The 17,948-nt window shown below is 36.1% G+C and overlaps 1 protein-coding gene across 2 annotated transcripts; it reads left to right on the top strand.

Annotated features, from left to right (window-relative positions):
* The first annotated feature begins 11,312 nt into the window (after positions 1-11,312).
* LOC119980461 (rac-like GTP-binding protein ARAC8) lies at positions 11,313-16,213 on the top strand. 2 transcript variants are annotated; one of them, XM_038823160.1, is made up of 8 exons: positions 11,313-11,737; positions 12,203-12,258; positions 12,357-12,466; positions 12,557-12,620; positions 14,962-15,026; positions 15,119-15,184; positions 15,737-15,834; positions 15,938-16,213. In XM_038823160.1, exons 1-8 carry the CDS (start codon positions 11,679-11,681, stop codon positions 15,975-15,977), a joined length of 558 nt encoding a protein of 185 aa, XP_038679088.1. In that variant the 5' UTR covers positions 11,313-11,678; the 3' UTR covers positions 15,978-16,213. The 2 variants fall into 2 exon arrangements, with proteins under 2 accessions (XP_038679088.1, XP_038679087.1); XM_038823159.1 differs by having other exon boundaries at positions 11,329-11,737; positions 12,171-12,258.
* Positions 16,214-17,948: the final 1,735 nt, after the last annotated feature.

The raw sequence follows: 17,948 nt of genomic DNA, 5'->3' as shown, positions 1-17,948 counted from the left end.
AAATGGTGTAAGGTCTTGTTTAGACCGTTTCCCAAAGTTAAGAGGTTTGTTTGGCTCAAAAAAAAGTTGAAGGGCTTAATCGACCCAAAATACAAAGTATAGGGGCTAAATCAATACTTATCCCTAAAAAATATAAATTTACTATTACAACAACCCTACAAAATAAAAAATCTACATGTGCTTTTACAATAATTCTCAAAGACAAACAATGTGTTTGGTTGGAGTTTTGAAAACAATTTTCTGTTTTTAAAAATAAAAATGACTTTGAAACTTTGTTTGACACACGTTTTTACTAACTTGTTTTCAAAAAATTGAAAACTACTTTTTGTTTTTAAAAACCAAAACAACTAAATCAAGTTTTATAAAATTTTTGGTCAATAAGTCAAAGATCGGTGGCAATTTTGTAAATAAAGTGATCTTCATCAACTCTCCTCTCTTTCCTCCTCTACTCTCCCCCCGGTGCACCACCACCTCTCCACATCGCATCGACATTCGACCGCCGATCTGGAGCAGTGGATCATTGAAATGAAGCTCTGGACTTCCACCATCCATTTCCGACCAAGCCCAACTGTTAAAAGTGACCATGATCGCCGGAATTCCTTCGCAAGGCCAAGACCACCATAGCTTCAAACGCCAGATCCGAACAATATATGAGTCATCAATGATCACCACCACACCAAAAAGGATGCTCGGTCAGAGCACTACGCATTTCATGCCTTGACCGACCAGAACGGCCACTAGAGGCCGGAGATCCGATATTGACTTGAATCAGGTCAAAATGACCCATATTTCTATATTGGATCTTATGGCTTCAACAAGAGTGGACCTTTTTAGAACGGGTCTTGGTCAACAACAATGGACCTTGGTCATAACAAATTGGGCCAAATTTTGTTTTCAAAACTTGTTTCAAAATCTTTTTTAGAAACTAAAAAAGAAAACTATTTCCAAACTATTTCACAACAATGGAATAATTGCATTACTAAAATTTTAAAAATACAGAAGGGGGTTTTTAAGACAAAATTTCTAGAAAAGCAAGGGCTCATGTATTGAATTGGGTATACAAAATAAAAGAAAATAATTGTATTGTTACAACAATCCTATGAAATAAACAAAAAAACATAAATGTATTGTTATAAAATGTCAAAAACCCTTAGAGTGTGTTTGCAATTATGGTTTTACTAAATTTTTAGAAATACAAAGAGGACTTATAAGCAAACATTTCTAAAAAGGGGAAATTCCAGGCTCGTACTCTTAAGAAGACTTTTGAACATCTAGGTCCACTCCAAAAACACATAAACACATGGACACATAAGTACCCATGAAAATGTCATTACTACTCTCGTTATATACCAATTCATGCTACTATTTCAAACTGTATCATAAAATAAAGTCTTAAATCTATACGATTTCGACGACGGTTCACTACACCACCACCGTCATTATACTCCTATCATTGAGATGCACAATGCCCAGTCAAATTTTGTCCAAAACGGCCATCGAAAAGGAAGACCTGAAGTTGGCCTGTTTTATTCTCGTAATGTTACTATTTCAAACTATAACATAGACATTAAAATTCACTACCCTCGTTATATACTAGTTCATGTTACTGTTTGAAACAGTAACATTAAAGAAAAAGTCTCAAATCTAGACGATTCTGGTGACAGTTTGCAACACCACCATCGCCGTTAGACTCCTCTCACTGAGATGCACAATGCCCAGCCAAATTCTTTCGAAAACAGCCACTGGAAAGGGAGACCCAAAGTTGGACCTTTTTGTTCGCGTAATGTTACTGTTTCAAATTGTAACATAGACATTAAAATGTTCATCTGTGTCATATAATGCTAATATTTTGATTGTATAGTTTTACAGTTTCAAAACATAGAGGATTAAGAAAATAAGTCAAATTATTCGATGTATAATGTTACATTTTAAAAACTGTAACATTATAATTGTACGATCTCAAATCTGTACGATTTTAGATCTGAACTCAATGCATCTCAGATTACGATGGTGGTGGAGGAGCGACGTTGGAGATGGACGATGGCAGTGGTAGAGGCGGATAGTGGTAGTGGTGAAAATGGAGGGGAGATTTCTTAAATCTAGGTATCCTTACGTCTGGAAGGAGGAGAAAAACCAAGGGAAGATGGGAAAGGAGGAGAGAAAGGGAGGGGAGAGAAGAGGCAGGGGAGAAAGGGAGGGGAAGAGGGGCTGGGAGAGGAGGAGCCGCCTCCTCCTCTCCCATAAATTTACAGAAAGTTTTGTTCAAACTAATTAAATGTATTGCTACAGCAATCCTCAAAGACATCACTTTTATGCAATACAATTATTGTGTTACAAAATTTATAAAAAATACAAAGGGGCTTATATGCCAAAATTTCTAGGAAACCAAGGGCCCAATTATTTGTTGTGCGGAAATAGCCCAAGGGGTTCACAATCATGCAAAAATAGAGAAATAAAAAAAAATCAAGATTAATCATATATACGAGACAAATGATTTACATGAATTCTTGCTTGCATTCACATGCGGCGATGATAAATTGTATTGATGAACTCTTTCTCACAAATTCTCTCTGAATACAATGATTCGATCTCTCTTAACTCTATCACAATAAGAATATTTAAAGAGGGTTTTAGAAATTATGCATAAATAAAAAAATATCTATAAAAGTTAGTGTCATTTACAACATTTTCCACTTGACAATAAGCTTCCCTAAAAAACTCTTCACCATCAATCTCATACCACCGTCACCACCAGGTTCCAGCAATGCTTAAACTTGATCGTTGATACCACTTTCATTATCATTTCAATTGGATCATCCTTCACATTCACTTTATTCAAAGAAATCTCGCCCTCATTAACAATATCGTGCACAAAATGAAATTGATGTCAATATGTTTTGTATGAGCATGATGAATATTGTTTTTCGTCAAGTGAGCTGATTATGACTATCACTATAGATGTCAACGCTCTTCTATGATATCCTTATATCACCAATGAAGCCCTATAGCCATAACGCTTCCTTAATCGCCTATATCATTGCCATATACTCTACCTCTATGATAGACAAAGTCACCGTGACCTGTAACATCGACCTCCAGATAACTGGATTGCCTGATAATGTGAACTTGTATCCTGTCATAGATCATCTCTTGTCTAAATCCTATGCATAGTCAGAATCCACATATCGACATAAATGATACTCTCTACCCCTATGTAATCTCAGTCCTGCATCCCAGGTAGCTTGTATGCACCTTATAATTCACTTCACTATCTGCTAATGTTCCTTCCTTGGTGTAGCCATATATCTTCTCACTGCACTAACTATCTATGAAATGTTTGGTCGAGTGCACACCATCGTATACATCAAGTTACCAACTACATTCGCATGCTTCGAACCATGAATTCACGCTCTTTATCCGTTATCGGAGACATACTATATGAAAGATGAAAATGTGTTGCTAATGCAATGCTCATGCCTTCGAGTTCTCGATCTCATACCTCGAAAGAACCTTCTCAACACAACTCTTCTCTGATAGACATAACTTTTTTTTTCTTTTTCTTTGTATCTCCATGCCAAGGATTTTTTTTTGCTACATCTAGATCCTTCACCTCAAACTCTCTACTAGTTAAGGTTTCAACTTATTTGTTTATGCCATAATCTTTGTAGGTATGACTAAATCATCAACATATACGAGAAGATAAATAAAATAGCCATTACCAAGTTTTCTAAAATAAATGAAACTATCGTACTCAAGTATTCCAAGCCCATCATAAATGTGTTAAATTTCTTATACCACTGTCTCGGCAATTGCTTCAAACTGTACAAGGATTTCTTTAGTTTTCACACCAAGTTATCATTTTTTACAACTTAAACCCCTCAAATTGATTCATTAAAACCTCCTCCTCCAAATTACCATCTAGGAATGCAATCTTTACTTCAAGATGCTCCAACTCTAAGTCAAACTGAGTCAATGTAGATAGCAAAACCTAAATCGAGGTGTGTTTCACTACTAGCGAGATTACCTTATTGTAGTCAACACCTTACATTTGAGTATAGTCCTTGACTAGCAACCGTGCCTTGCATCTAACATCACTACTATCTAGAGAACCTTCATTCTTCTTGAACACTCATTTTTACCTTATAGCACGCTTCCCCTTAGAAAATTCTAGAATTTTCCAAGTTTGGTTCTTATGGAGAGACTTATCTCCTCATTTATGGCGGCCTTACATTCCTTACAATGCTTTATCATTCGTTTCCTCTGTGAATGAATACGGATCATCACCAACTATGGCTAGTGCATAGGTTACCATATTCTCGAACCCATAGCGCATAAGTACTTTTACTATCCTTTTGGATCTATCAGCCGCTAAATACTATTGCTACTGTGATTCTCCCTCTTCAGATTTCTCCAACAGGAACTCTTCATCACTCTTGCTTGATATTTTGCAGGACTATCCAACTCTACCTCAATTTGATCATTTGTGTTTGTTTTGCCTCCAATAGAACTCCTTTACTTTTTATGTTTGTGCATAGCAAACTCATCAAATGTCACATTTCTACTAATCACAAGCTTACCCTACTCTAAGCACCAAAATATGTACCTCTTTACACTATAGGCATAGCCAAGAAGATTTCCTTCTTTGTACTTGGAATAATCTTCCTCTCCCTAACATGGTAATAAGTAGGACATCCAAAAACCTCAATAAACTATAATCTACAAGCTCGTTTGACCACATCTCTATCGGAGTCTTACAAGCTATTGCTGTCGAAGGTGATATGTTAACTAGGTAGCATGTCGTATTCACAGCCTAAGTCCATAATTCTTTGCCCAATCCTGTATTTGACAATGCACATCTTATATTTTCCAAAAAAGTTCTATTCATTTGTTCTACTACTCTATTCTATTGTGACGTATGTCTAACCGTCAAGTGTTTAGCAATCTCACACTCCTCAAAAAACTCCTAGAATATACCACTGGTCCCCATGATCGATTATGAACTACTAAACTTTCTTTCCAGTCTGTTTCTCAAGCAATGTCTTCCACTTCTTAAACTCTTTAAACATCTCATCCTTACTCTTAATATTATTTATGAAGTTATGTGTGAAAATTCATATTGACTGAAGATCATAAATTGATTGTTGGATGCATGAATTAATTTGTTCCTTTATTAATATCAATTAAGTATGTAACATGTGGTACTTGAGAGATGTTGTAAATGTTGAGAAAATTATCCCTGGAACCTTCATTCGACAATATCAAGAACAAAAGAGAAATTGAACTTGAGAATAAAAACACAATCACAACACAAACAATTTACGTGCAAAATTCCAAATCAGAGAAAAAATCACGGATGTTGTCAGAAAACAACTAAGAGAAAGCTTCACTATTTAGAAAATTTAACCACACGCAAATGATTTTCTCTCATCAAGAAACCCAAGAATACCCAAGAGCCCAAGAGATTATCATAAGCCTCAATCCAACTTATATCTCTAACACTCTATATCTTGAATCTCTCTCCAAGAAACCTAGGCAAAACTCGAGAGATACACCACAAAGTTATCCCCATTTGCTCCCTCTCAATGCACACAGCCCTTTGATTTCTCTCTACAAAAAATATTAATAAACCATTAGTTTTATAGTAGTACAAAATCTCCTAGTTCAATTCTACCTCGGAGTCCCTCCTAAGATGTTTATGGTTACAAATATTATATCATTCACGTTCCTAACTATATACCAACTTGAAAAATGAGTTTCGTCACAATCCGGACTCTTCCGTAGCATAGAAACTGCTCCAGCTCGTCAGCGGTTCGAAAGGCTTCCCCGCCCATCTGGACAGATGTCCCTTTGTCTACATTCTCTTGTTACTCCACGACTTCCCTCCCAACGACTACTTAGCCCATCCTAATGGATTTCGTAGACCGTCCCAAAGGATTACTCCTGCCCATATTTCTAACTTTTAAACACCATATTTTTTTATCAAAAACCTAACAATCTCCATTTTGATTAAGAAAACTTCCATAACTTTTGCTATAACACTATCTTCACCGACAGTCATAACTATCTACACTGAGAATCATACTCCCAAGCTTGCACTATAACATTGTCTTTATTGACAATCATACTCCACCATAAAAAGTATACTCACTCAGAACTTTACCATTCCAAGATTTTCCTTTTGGCTTCATGTTGAAAAAAACCTATTGAAAATTATGGTGTAACCCCTCCCCCCTGCTTGGCTTTCTCGGGAGTTCCTCAACACTTGACATACCTTTCCACCACACACCCTGCATAACCGCTAAACCAATGCCTGTGTGCAAACCCGTGGACCCACTTTCAATAACCCATTTTTTTTATGGCAACTTAGAGATGAATCAACTTGCCAAAATGATAACCATCCTCTTATGGAGAAAAAAGACTTTCCGACAGTGATAATGTCAACATCTCCATCTACTGATTTGGAACTTTAGCTGAACCTGCTTCCCCTAAAAAATTTTCCTTTAAGTGCCAAGATTGTCCACACCTTATGCCCCGATGATAACTTCAGCAACCCCACAAGAGATCCTCTAGGTGATAACTCCACTAAAAAACTCTACTCAGTAACATCCACATCACCTCCAGCCACCATCTCCACCATGAGCTTTACTACCCATGCAAGAGCTCCACCTCCGCATCATATCCTACACACCCAGTCCAGCACCTTTATCGGTATAGCATAGTCCAGCGCCACACCCGCACAACATCAAACCTGCTATGCTTTTCTAGTTGCACCACAACACTCATGTTGCACCTCTTCCAACACTGTCCCTTCACGGCCCACTCTCTGCATCCTTGTGTAACCTAGATTGAATTTTCACAACTTTGACTTGAACTTTTCACAAGCCAAAATTGAAACCATCTTCCATCAAACTTCTCGATGTCGACACCTCAAATGTCAATCTTAAGGATACCATGCTCAGATACCAGTTGTTAAGAAAATTACCCTTGAATCCTTCCTTCGACAATATCAAGAACAAAAGAGAAATTGAAATTGAGAATAAAAACAATCACAACACAAGCAATTTACATGGAAAACTCCAAATCGGAGAAAAAACCACTGATGTTGTCAAAAGACAACCGAGAGAAAACTTCACTATGTCGAAAATTTGTACAACCACAAATTGACAATTTTATCTCATCAAGAAACCTAAGAGCTCAAGAGATTATCATAAGCTCCAATCCAACCTATATCTCTAACACTCTACATCTTGAATCTCTCACTAAGCAGGCAGAACCCGAGAAATACACCACAAAGTTATCCCCTTTACTCTCTCTCAATGCACATAGCCCTTTGATTTCTCTCTACAAAAAAACACTTATAAACCACTAGTATTTATATTACTACAAAATCATCTAATTCAATTCTACGCGGGAGTCCCTCCCCAAGATGTTTCTAGTTACAAATATGATGTTAATCACGTTCCTAACTAGATATCAGCTTGAAAAATAAGTTGTCACAACCAGAACTCTTTTGTAGCATTAAAATTGTTCCAAAACTGCTCCGCCCGTAAACCGTCCGGATGGCTTCCCTGTCCATTCGAACGGATGTCCCTTTGTCTGCATTCTGCTATTGCTCCGTGGCTATTGTCCCGATGGCTACTTAGCTCGTCACGACGGATTGCCCATATTTCTTTTTCTTTTAAACACCATATTTTTGATAAAAAATAACAGAAAATATCATGATTTTCCCAATAAAGTTGCGCAAAACTATTCTCCATCTTTGGGTTTGTTCAGAGCTCGTCAAGATTTATAACAAATGTGTTGGCTAAGTTGATAATAATATTAGTTTATGATGACCATAGGAGAATATATCGTTAGAAGAAGCAAATAAAGCTTGTGTTTTTTTTTGTTACTTTCTTCTACTTTTGTAATTATGTTTTGTGTCTTTTAGATAGGGCAACCCCTTCTTTATAATGTTGCTTAAACTTTACTTATTCCTTGAACCACCCTTTTGAAGCCTGCAATAATTGGAACCATCGTTGCCCTCTTTACTTTTTTCTCACTTTTGTTCTCCACTTTCCAACAAAATAGCATTATTTTTCTTTGACAGTATAAATTTTGGGGAGTTTGGATTGAGAGTCTCACCAAAAATCTTTGTAAATCTTAAAAGGTAATAATTCGATTTCTCAAACTTTGATCCTACTCAATTCACACTTTGGTACTTAACTTTAGCTCGAATATATAATACAAGGACACTCAGAGACTCATATTTCTCTATCATTGAAGAAATATTTCATTTTCATGGTCCCATTTGGAACGTGGACACAAATGTTAGGTTTTTTCTCAAAAAAAAAAAAAAAGTTAGGTTGATGTTTTAGTACAAGTAAAACCTCCTAAACAAACATCTGGTTTCTGTCTGTACGTATAAATGGATACACATAATGCCCATGGGTTCCTGTCAAGTGTCAACAACTTAGGAATGACCTAACTCATTGTCTTTCAAGTCCAATAAATTTCTTATTTATTGCGGTAGGTGAGGTATTTTGTGATATATATATATATATATATATATCTTTTAAGTCTATAGATATAACCAAATAACGGAGATTAAAGTTGATTTAAAATTTAGACATTATGGTTTAGGGTACAAAAAAAGCTTTGGTTGGAATGTTGAATTTCACTGTGATAACTCCTTGCAAATGCAGGAGGTCGCAACTTCAATTCTCATGTCGAGCAATTTTGACGTTATTTCTCACACAGTTATCCGATGGGTATGTTGGGTTGAGAAAATTTTAGTTATCAAAAAAAAAGTTTAGGATTTAGTTTTAGGTTTTTAAAGTTAGGATGATTTAATCAACTTTAATCTCAAATATTTTAGGGTTTAGGACTTTAAAAATAGAGGTCCTTGTGTAAATTTCATATATATACACACACATGTGGTCCAAGATGATATCTGATGTCGATGTCATAATTTAAGGTTGGATGATAAAGGCTATATTCACTTACTAAAATATACATATAAAAATATATAAACACATAAGAGATACATACAAATATATACATATATGTAGTCATAATTCAATGGAATAATTTTATTTAAACTCTTTTATCTCATAATTCATTGTCTAAAATTTATTATTTTAATATAGATTCTATTGTTTTTCAAAGCATAATCTAGAATTCATTGTTTTAGTTATAAATTTATTGTTTTTGAAAATTCCATTGAAAAAAACAATGGAATTAAGATTTATCCGATAAAACTCATCGACAATGAATCTTGTTAGAAAGAGTTTTATACGCTGATTCTGAATATGTAATTTTTTTTTAAATTGAATATATATTTTGAGAGTTAGAACGTTTTAAAATTTCACTTGAAAGACTTAGGTTCCCATGGACTATTACTATATATGCTACCTAACAATATATATATATATATATATATATATATATATGGTGTTACGGGGTTGGGTGGGGGCCTACAGCCTAGTGTAGTCCCATTCCTCCACCCTTGATATACACACATGTGGTCCAACATGACACCTGATGTCGAAGTCATAATTTAAAGTTGGATGATATAGGCTATAATCCACACATTTGTTGGTAGCTTGTAATGGCAGCAAATTAGGACATGAAATACCTTAAAACAATTCCTCCAAGATAATTTTTCATCATTTGTACCGTAAATGATTTCTTTCAGTCATCTTTGGCTACACCCAAACTTTCATCAAACTTTTTCTCCCTTCTCTAATGGTTTAGTGGAGAAGGAGAAAACATAACATTTTAATGATTACTATGGTCATGGTGTTGTGGAAAATCGCCAAACGCATGGACCATGCACACTAATGATTGACTAAAACAATAAACCAGGTTAGGTAATGCAGAGAAATTAAACAATAAATGTAAATGAGACGAGATTTACGTGGTTCGGCGTAAGTCTACATTAATGGACAACAAAAATCGATTTTACTATGTTGGAGAAGAATACAAGTGAGGAAACTCACAAATACAATGATTCAAGTTCTCTCTCACTCTCTAGGTGTTTTCTCTCTCAAAACTATGCATCTCTCAGAAGATCATGGAGTTTAAAACCCATAAGCTCCTAATTTGTATCGGACATATTCTCAGCTAATGCACGTCAACCGGAGACCATAATTGACTTCCTCTTGTACTTTGAGAGTCAAAGAAACTTTCCCGCGATCTTCCACTAGAAGTAGTCAAGGATGATGACCGTCAACCTCTTTCCGTCAATAGCATGCATGAAGATTACATTCCAAGGGAGTGGAGTGAGCTATATGTTCTTAATACTCTAATAGCCTCCATAAAGAAGAACCGCGACTGGATCCATCACCATGAAACACACAACTTGAAGATGTTGTGGTTACAATGGATTTTGGGTCAGTAACCCAAGCAACAAGTAAGCAAGCAGTTTCCCATGATCTATCACATTATGTCACATCTAGATCATGCCCAGGAAATAGGAGATGATGACCACGATCAAGCGCCAAGAGGACTATAAGAAGAAGAAGAATTCACAAGGATCCTGTGTCAAACACAGACTTCGCATCTCTAAAGTATTATCATTTACTTAGCATAACTCCAATCAACTACTTTTAGTCCAATTTATTTCATTTTCAAGCCTCCGTGACTATAACTTCCGCGGTTATTATTTGATTTTAGCTTGTAAAACACGCTCTTTTATACATTCCATGATGTATTTCCAATGAAAACTCTAATATATTCTAGTGATGTGTTATTTTCATTCAGTCTAATAGAAGGACTCCTATCCCGATATTTGTCTTCTATCTCCTACTTTTCTCACTTGATAAAATTAAGTCATTTTTAGGAAGGCAACCCCGAACCAGAAGTTTTATATTCTTAAACTGCATGTAACTCATTTGGTAACAGGTCAGATTGGTGCTTAAATTTCGTATTAAAATCTTTGCACTGATAGCAAATTTTGGCATGCTTGAAACAAACATCATCAGGACAAACTTAAACCCTCGTCTTCCCAAATGTCATAATCGGCATATCTCATGTCCAAAGCAAAAGAGCACCCAAAGTAGGGGTATTCTTGGTAGGTTTCGGTCGATTTTTTTAACCCACCAAATGATTTTTTTTTTCCCTTTTTTCGGTTTAGTTTGATTTTTAGTGGAGAAAATGTGTAATTTTTTATTAAAAAAAGGGACCAAACGATTCTGTTTGAGGTGGGTTTCGCTTTCGGTTGTTTTTGAAAAATTGGTAAAGCACGGACGCCGTATAGGTTTACCAAGGAGTATTGGATAATCCATCTCAACGCGCTGCACACGACAGACCGTCCAAAGAAGGCGCAGTAGGAAACAAAAATTCATGCTTTTACTGTGTGTGTATAAAAGCCTGCAAGAGAGTGAAACAAATAGGGGAACAAATTAGTACAAAGAAAAGGAAAAAAGAGATACAGGTAATGTAGAAAACCCAGAAAGAAGTGGCTCCTACCACAGAGAGATAAGTGAATGAGTGAGAATCATGTGATTCGCCACCTCTTTCTTTTCTATGAATCCAAACAGCCATAAATTTCTCCGCCAACAAACAGTACTTTTTCTTTTCCCTTTCTTTGGAGGATATTTATTGGTTTTAACAAGCTTGGAGAGGTTTGTTTGCTTTGTTTTGTCTGGGAATGGCTTCAAGTGCATCAAGGTTCATCAAATGTGTGACAGTGGGAGATGGGGCTGTTGGGAAGACATGTATGCTTATTTGCTATACAAGCAACAAATTCCCTACTGTATGCTCTCTTCTTTCTTTCAAATTAGGAGTAGTCTTTTCTTCTTGATGTCGTGTTAATTTATGAATGGATGTAAATGGAGCCGGTTTGTTGTTTGATGTGTGTTTTGACTGAAAGGGTTTAGCAGGTGTGGTGTTAATGCATGGTATGTTACAGATACTTCTCTCCCTTTTTAATTTTTCATCTTTTTTTCTTCTGGGTTTCGCTTTTCATTTCCATCTACGAGTTCAAAACTTGTCTTTCTTTTTTTGGCACGTAGTTCTGTTTCCATCACTTTTGGTGGATTCAATTTGGGGATTTCTTTTCTTCCTATCTTTAGCTATTTAAGATGTGTTTCGTGTTTGATTTAATGGAAGTAAGCTGATTGTTCTGGCATTCGTTTGATTGTTCGTTCTTCTTTTTCCAATGTTTATGGTGTTGCTAAATTTATCAGGACTATATACCCACTGTGTTTGATAATTTCAGCGCAAATGTTGTTGTTGAAGGCACCACTGTCAACTTAGGCCTGTGGGATACTGCTGGTATGGTTTCTTTCCAAGTTTAGCAGCTGTACCTTATTCTTCCTAAATTAGGTAGCCTTTTGTGATATGTCTTCTCTTTTATGAATGGTTTTCAATAGGGCAAGAAGATTATAATAGGCTAAGGCCCTTGAGCTACAGAGGGGCAGATGTCTTTGTTCTCGCTTTCTCCCTTGTTAGTCGGGCGAGTTATGAGAACATATTTAAAAAGGTATGTTTTCTTGAGTTTTGGAGTTCTTATAATCAAATAGGTTTTTCCACATATACATCTCAATTTTCTTACACACAATCGGTTGCTCAGTGGATCCCTGAACTTCAGCATTATGCTCCCGGAGCTCCAATAGTACTTGTTGGTACTAAATTGGGTAAGTCAGCTGGCCCCTGTTGGCCTTTACCACTTGTTGAAAGTTTATTCTTTTCGCAGAAGTTAATTTCTTGTCTGTTGATCTTGTTGCTTCTGGTATGATTTCTTGTTGGCAATCTTGTTGGTTCTAATCTAGGATAGACCATCGGTTACTAGGCTATTCTTCACTGAGGATGTCATACACTCATACTATATATTTCAATGTAGGCATGAACTTAAAATTAGTGCATATTTCAACCTGGTTAAATAAAATGTGAGTTGAAAATGGGAGTGAACCAGTGGACCATTTAAAACCTCTTTATTGTCTTGTGACAAATCACTTTTAACATCTATCTTTGTGTCTCTCTCAAACTTTTCTGCCAACGAATTGCCTCTTTCTCTATAAGCTTGTTTACGCTTGTGTAGAAAGAGTTTCACATGGTAGATAATTATCTATTCAGACAAGAGCTTTTGCGTGGCCCTTTTTATTTGAATGAGAAAGAAAATGTATCAAATGGCACCAAGGGGTGTTACCCAAATCCCAAATACTATCATTTACCTGAGAGGTGCTCTATTACATTAATAGTAGTATGTTACTATTTTTCATCCATGTCTATATTTTCTGTACCAAAAACAAAGAATATTGATCGATTTATCTGTTTAGTATCAAAATGGGTTTCTATGCATTCAAAAGCCCCTTTTGTTATTCTCCTTCCATACAAACCAAGAGATGAGAAGGGGGTATGGAAAGCCCCAAATTTTTTCACTTCACCTGCTCCTTTGCAGGAATTCCAAGTTGTCGTTTCACTCTACAGAACCCGAAACCATTCCCATTAGTTTCAATGATGGATGGAAAGAAATTCTCATCTTAATCCACTTACACCGTGAGTGATCAAAACCCATTGCTTGAAATAAGTAAGAAGAAAATCCCATTCAAAAATGGTTGTTCACTTTCTATGTAATCTTGCAAATGAAGCTCACATGCTTTTCTCTTCAACGAAGAGTCCCTACAAACTAATGAGCGATCAATCCTGCATCCAGTCATGGCTCCCCTCTACATAGGAAATTTAAAATGCCCCTCTTTATCCCATTTTTAGCCTAGAGGTTAGCACCTTTGAAATCACGTATACAAAACCCAAGAGATTAATCGGTTGCTTGCCTCTCATCGTTTTTTGCCCCAACTTTTTTTTTATGAAAAATGATAGTGGTTTGATAAATTCACAAATTCCACTCTCGAGTGCAGTTCAGCAATACCGGTGAAGATGTTGTCCTTTAGGAACTCCCAATGAGCTTCAACCTAGGGATGTCTCCTAGCACCCTATGCTTACTAATATCATGCAATGGAAGAATTTGTTATTCCTGCACCCTTCTTCAAACCACTACTCCTTATATCATTGTCGCTTCACCATTGTAATATCAATTAACTCTTCATTCCTAATTTTCATTACTGAAAGTTTTTTTGTACTCATTTTATCCATGCTATTGACATCTTTAACTATGGAGTCAACCATCGCTTTCACATTGTTTCTCTCTGCAACCAGACTACCATTCTTGCACCGTGTCCAGGAACTCTTCGTAATACAATATCTTCATTAAGATATTGGAGCCCCACATATAAACGATCAAATTCTATATACAAAGTGATAAATACAATATCTTCAGGAATGATCAAATTCCACCGGACAACACGTCTACTGAAATACAGACTACTGCTACCACTATTAGCCTTAAATCCAAGAGTTTGTTACAATAGCTGATCATGCCAATACAACGACTACACATGTCTTCATCATGGCCCTACACTTGTTGCTCCTTGATGCTTCTTGCCTTTTCTTTTGTACCTGTTAACAATAGGCCTATCATGATCCAATGTAGAAATTTAACCTCTTCACCTCATTTTCTTCTCTGTTTTGAAGACTAGCTTCTTAAATGACAACTTGATTTGAAGCCAACAGGAAAACTTGCCAGTGATAAGAAAAAGTGAAACTCTGTCACTGTGTGTCTTTTTGCTTTAGCCCCCTAGACTCCGCTTAATAGCTTTCAGTGAGAAATTCTTTTGTTTTTAATTCAATTAATTGATTTGTTAGTTTGAGCTAAAGCACATTTCATTCATTTAGGTTATTTATTATCTCGAGTGCTACGATAGACCAGAAAGTAATCAATGCATAATCAATTAGCTTTACCTCTTGCTCCTCTAAACATTGGGTTATGATGAGTAAACTGCTTATAAGATCTCCCCTCACAATTTATCACTTTTAATTGCTCGTCATGTTTCATATATATTTGCATACTTCATACCTCAATATGCATGGTTGCATTTTAATTTTGGTTAAGGTAACTAATGCTATTTTATTACAAGACAGATCTTCGTGAAGATAAGCATTATTTGACTGATCATCCTGGATTGGAGCCTGTGACCCCAGCACAGGTCTGGCTTCTAGTTGTTTGTTGCATAATATTTCTGTAATCCCATGGTTGGTTACGTTGGTAGTCTGACAACAGTAGTTCTTGTATAACCAGGGTGAGGAACTCCGTAAACATATTGGTGCTTTATATTACATTGAATGCAGCTCAAAAACTCAGCAGGTACGAAAAACATTCCAATTCATTTTGTGGAAAGTAATTTATCCCAACTATGTATATCCAATAGAATAATCTTGTTTATATGAGTTACATTTTGGAAAGAGGGGTCTCTTGGATACAAGATCCAAAACTGATGAAATTTTACATCTGTGCGTGCTAATCTTAATGAAGTGATTGTTCCCTAAACCTACGTTCTTTCACTTATCTAGTTTTAGAACGTTCAATGAAGATATTCATATTATGCGATTTTTATCTGGAGGGATCATACTATTTGCCTTACATCCTAAACAAACAAAACAAGATACCCTCCATTCATATTATGCGATTTTTGGGTCTCTTTTTAAGTGCTTATTCTATAATCCATTCTTCTTTCTGATTCATGAGAGTCAAAGGAAGCGACAAACTGCATGCCTTTCTTAGAACCTTATCTGGCATTTCTGCTTTTTGAATGACACTGCTGCATTTGGGGGGTGGAGGATGAAAATTAAATTTTACTGAGGAGCATTTCTTAGATTTCATGTCCTGCTATAATAACGCCTGTGCATGTTATCTCAGAATGTGAAAGCAGTTTTTGATGCTGCAATCAAGGTAGTCATCAAACCACCACAGAAACAGAAGGAGAAGAAGAAACAGCCACGGCGAGGATGCACATTGTCAGTTTCTTTTGGTCTTTACACTTCTACAACTTTCTTATCCTACTCTCTAGAGTATCTGCTATGTTTCCTATATCTGTCTCACTTCTTTTTCAACTTGCAGAAATATGTTTAGTGGAAGGAGGCTGCTGTGCTTGAAATGAAGTTTCACCCTCTTTTGGAATATGTATATCCTCCTTGTTCATCGTTTCCAACAAGCTAGTAGGCTGCCTCGCAAAGATTCTTCTGACAGGACTCGCGGTTTTTTTTAAAAAAATTACGGGGACAACTTGTTATAGTAGATTTGCAGCGTCTGTTTTCCAGAATGTCACACTTTGTGTTTTAGTTACCTAGACGATTTTTTATTGGTGATGATCTACTCATTGTGAAGAGGTGCAAACTCTATAGATTTGTGAGATTGATAAGCTGCATTTCAGACACTAATTGACAAATTGTGTCCATGAAAAAAACATACCCTATAAGCTATAATCTGAAAATTAAAGGCTGTAATGCAATGTCTTCCATGAAAACAAACATACCCTATCAAGCTATTATCTGAAAAGATTTGTCCCATGCAGTTTACAGCTACAGAACTGCCACCAAGATCAAAGAAATCACACACGTTTATCCAAAATATACAACACATTTACATGTCTACATTTTTTTTAATCATTATTCAACAAACAGCTAAGTATCTACTGAAGGGGAAGCAATCCGCAGCCGCCCAGAAACAGATTCAACAAACAGCTATGTGAAAGAATTATGACTGCTGCTCTGCTAGAGCCTGTGAACTGGTATCAGACAGTTGCCTTGGTGCAAGAGAAGACATCTCCTCTCTCCCTTCCATATCTGCACCAAGATGCCTGGCATTGAGGTCTAGACCCTGCCTGCCCCATTTTTTTTTTATACTGCTCTCAGCACCAAAAATCTATGGTTACCATCAGCAAGATTGACAACATAAGGCCTTGGGGTAATTAGCTGGAACTGCACCAACAGTTCCTAATAATTGCGAATGCATTGATTGTTGAATATATTATTATGATAATTGTAATCTGGACCATTGATTTTTGAATCAATGGCCCAGGTGTGGTCCTTAGAGGTTAAATCCTTTTTGGACTTTAGTCTTTCAATCTTTCTTTGCTTCTTTGGATTATGGATATTGGATGTGTATCAGGTTGTACTATTTATGCCTTACGGCATGAGCCAAATGGCTATCTAATTTTTCACATATGTAGCTAGTATACTAAATTAGTATATCAAGCCCAAATGTTTGACCCAAAAACTGAAAAACTGACCATAATAATTAAAAACCGTTGGGCGATTTTCATGTCAAGATAAGCGTGACCGTTGGTTATCGGTTTTCTATGTCTAAAAAACAGAAATTTCAACACGGGTGTTCTAATGTAAAACAACCGACCAAACCGATCGACTCACACCCAAAAATAAAAGAAAAAATAATAGTAGTGTAGCAAAATAATTGAACCTGTAAAAAAAGAATCTTGATGATTGTATTTTGAATAGACACTAAATGAAGTCACGTGACTCGTGTCAAAATGTCAAATGTTATAAAGAAAGTAGAATATTTGATTTGAAAAAAAATTATCAAATGTCAAAATGTCACATTCGAGGAATAAAATCAAGTGTAATAAAGAAATTTGAAAAAGCTTATATAGTAGAGATTTTAAGTTAACAAATTAAGGGTCTGATATGAGATTGTTTTGTTATGAAAATTTGATTTGTTGCAATGCAGTTATGAATTACCCTCTCTCTCTAACACTGATTGGATAGTTAGTGAGTAGTGACAATGTCTCATTTGGGGTAACAAGGTAGAAAGAAAGAGAAAAAGAGTCAAAGCCTCACATGAGGACATATGATGGAGAGAAGTTCAGTTAAGGTTGTCCCAAGTCCTAACTTGTCCCAACACACAACCTTGGGAAACTAACAAAAGGCATGATGTGAGTGAATGTCCCAGTTTCTGCCAAATTACATTACTTCCTTTTTCTTTTTCTTTTTCTTCACCAATTGTGATTTGGTAAAGGATACAATTACAAAAAGTGTAGGTGGAGGTCTTATCTAGACTAGGGGGAATATGGATTTGGATATTTGAACCCCCTCTCTTCTCCCTAACTGTCATG

Source organism: Tripterygium wilfordii, chromosome 16, assembly GCF_013401445.1.
Source record: "Tripterygium wilfordii isolate XIE 37 chromosome 16, ASM1340144v1, whole genome shotgun sequence".
In the NCBI taxonomy this organism is placed as follows: Eukaryota; Viridiplantae; Streptophyta; class Magnoliopsida; order Celastrales; family Celastraceae; genus Tripterygium; species Tripterygium wilfordii.
This window is presented reverse-complemented; position numbering and strand designations above follow the sequence as displayed.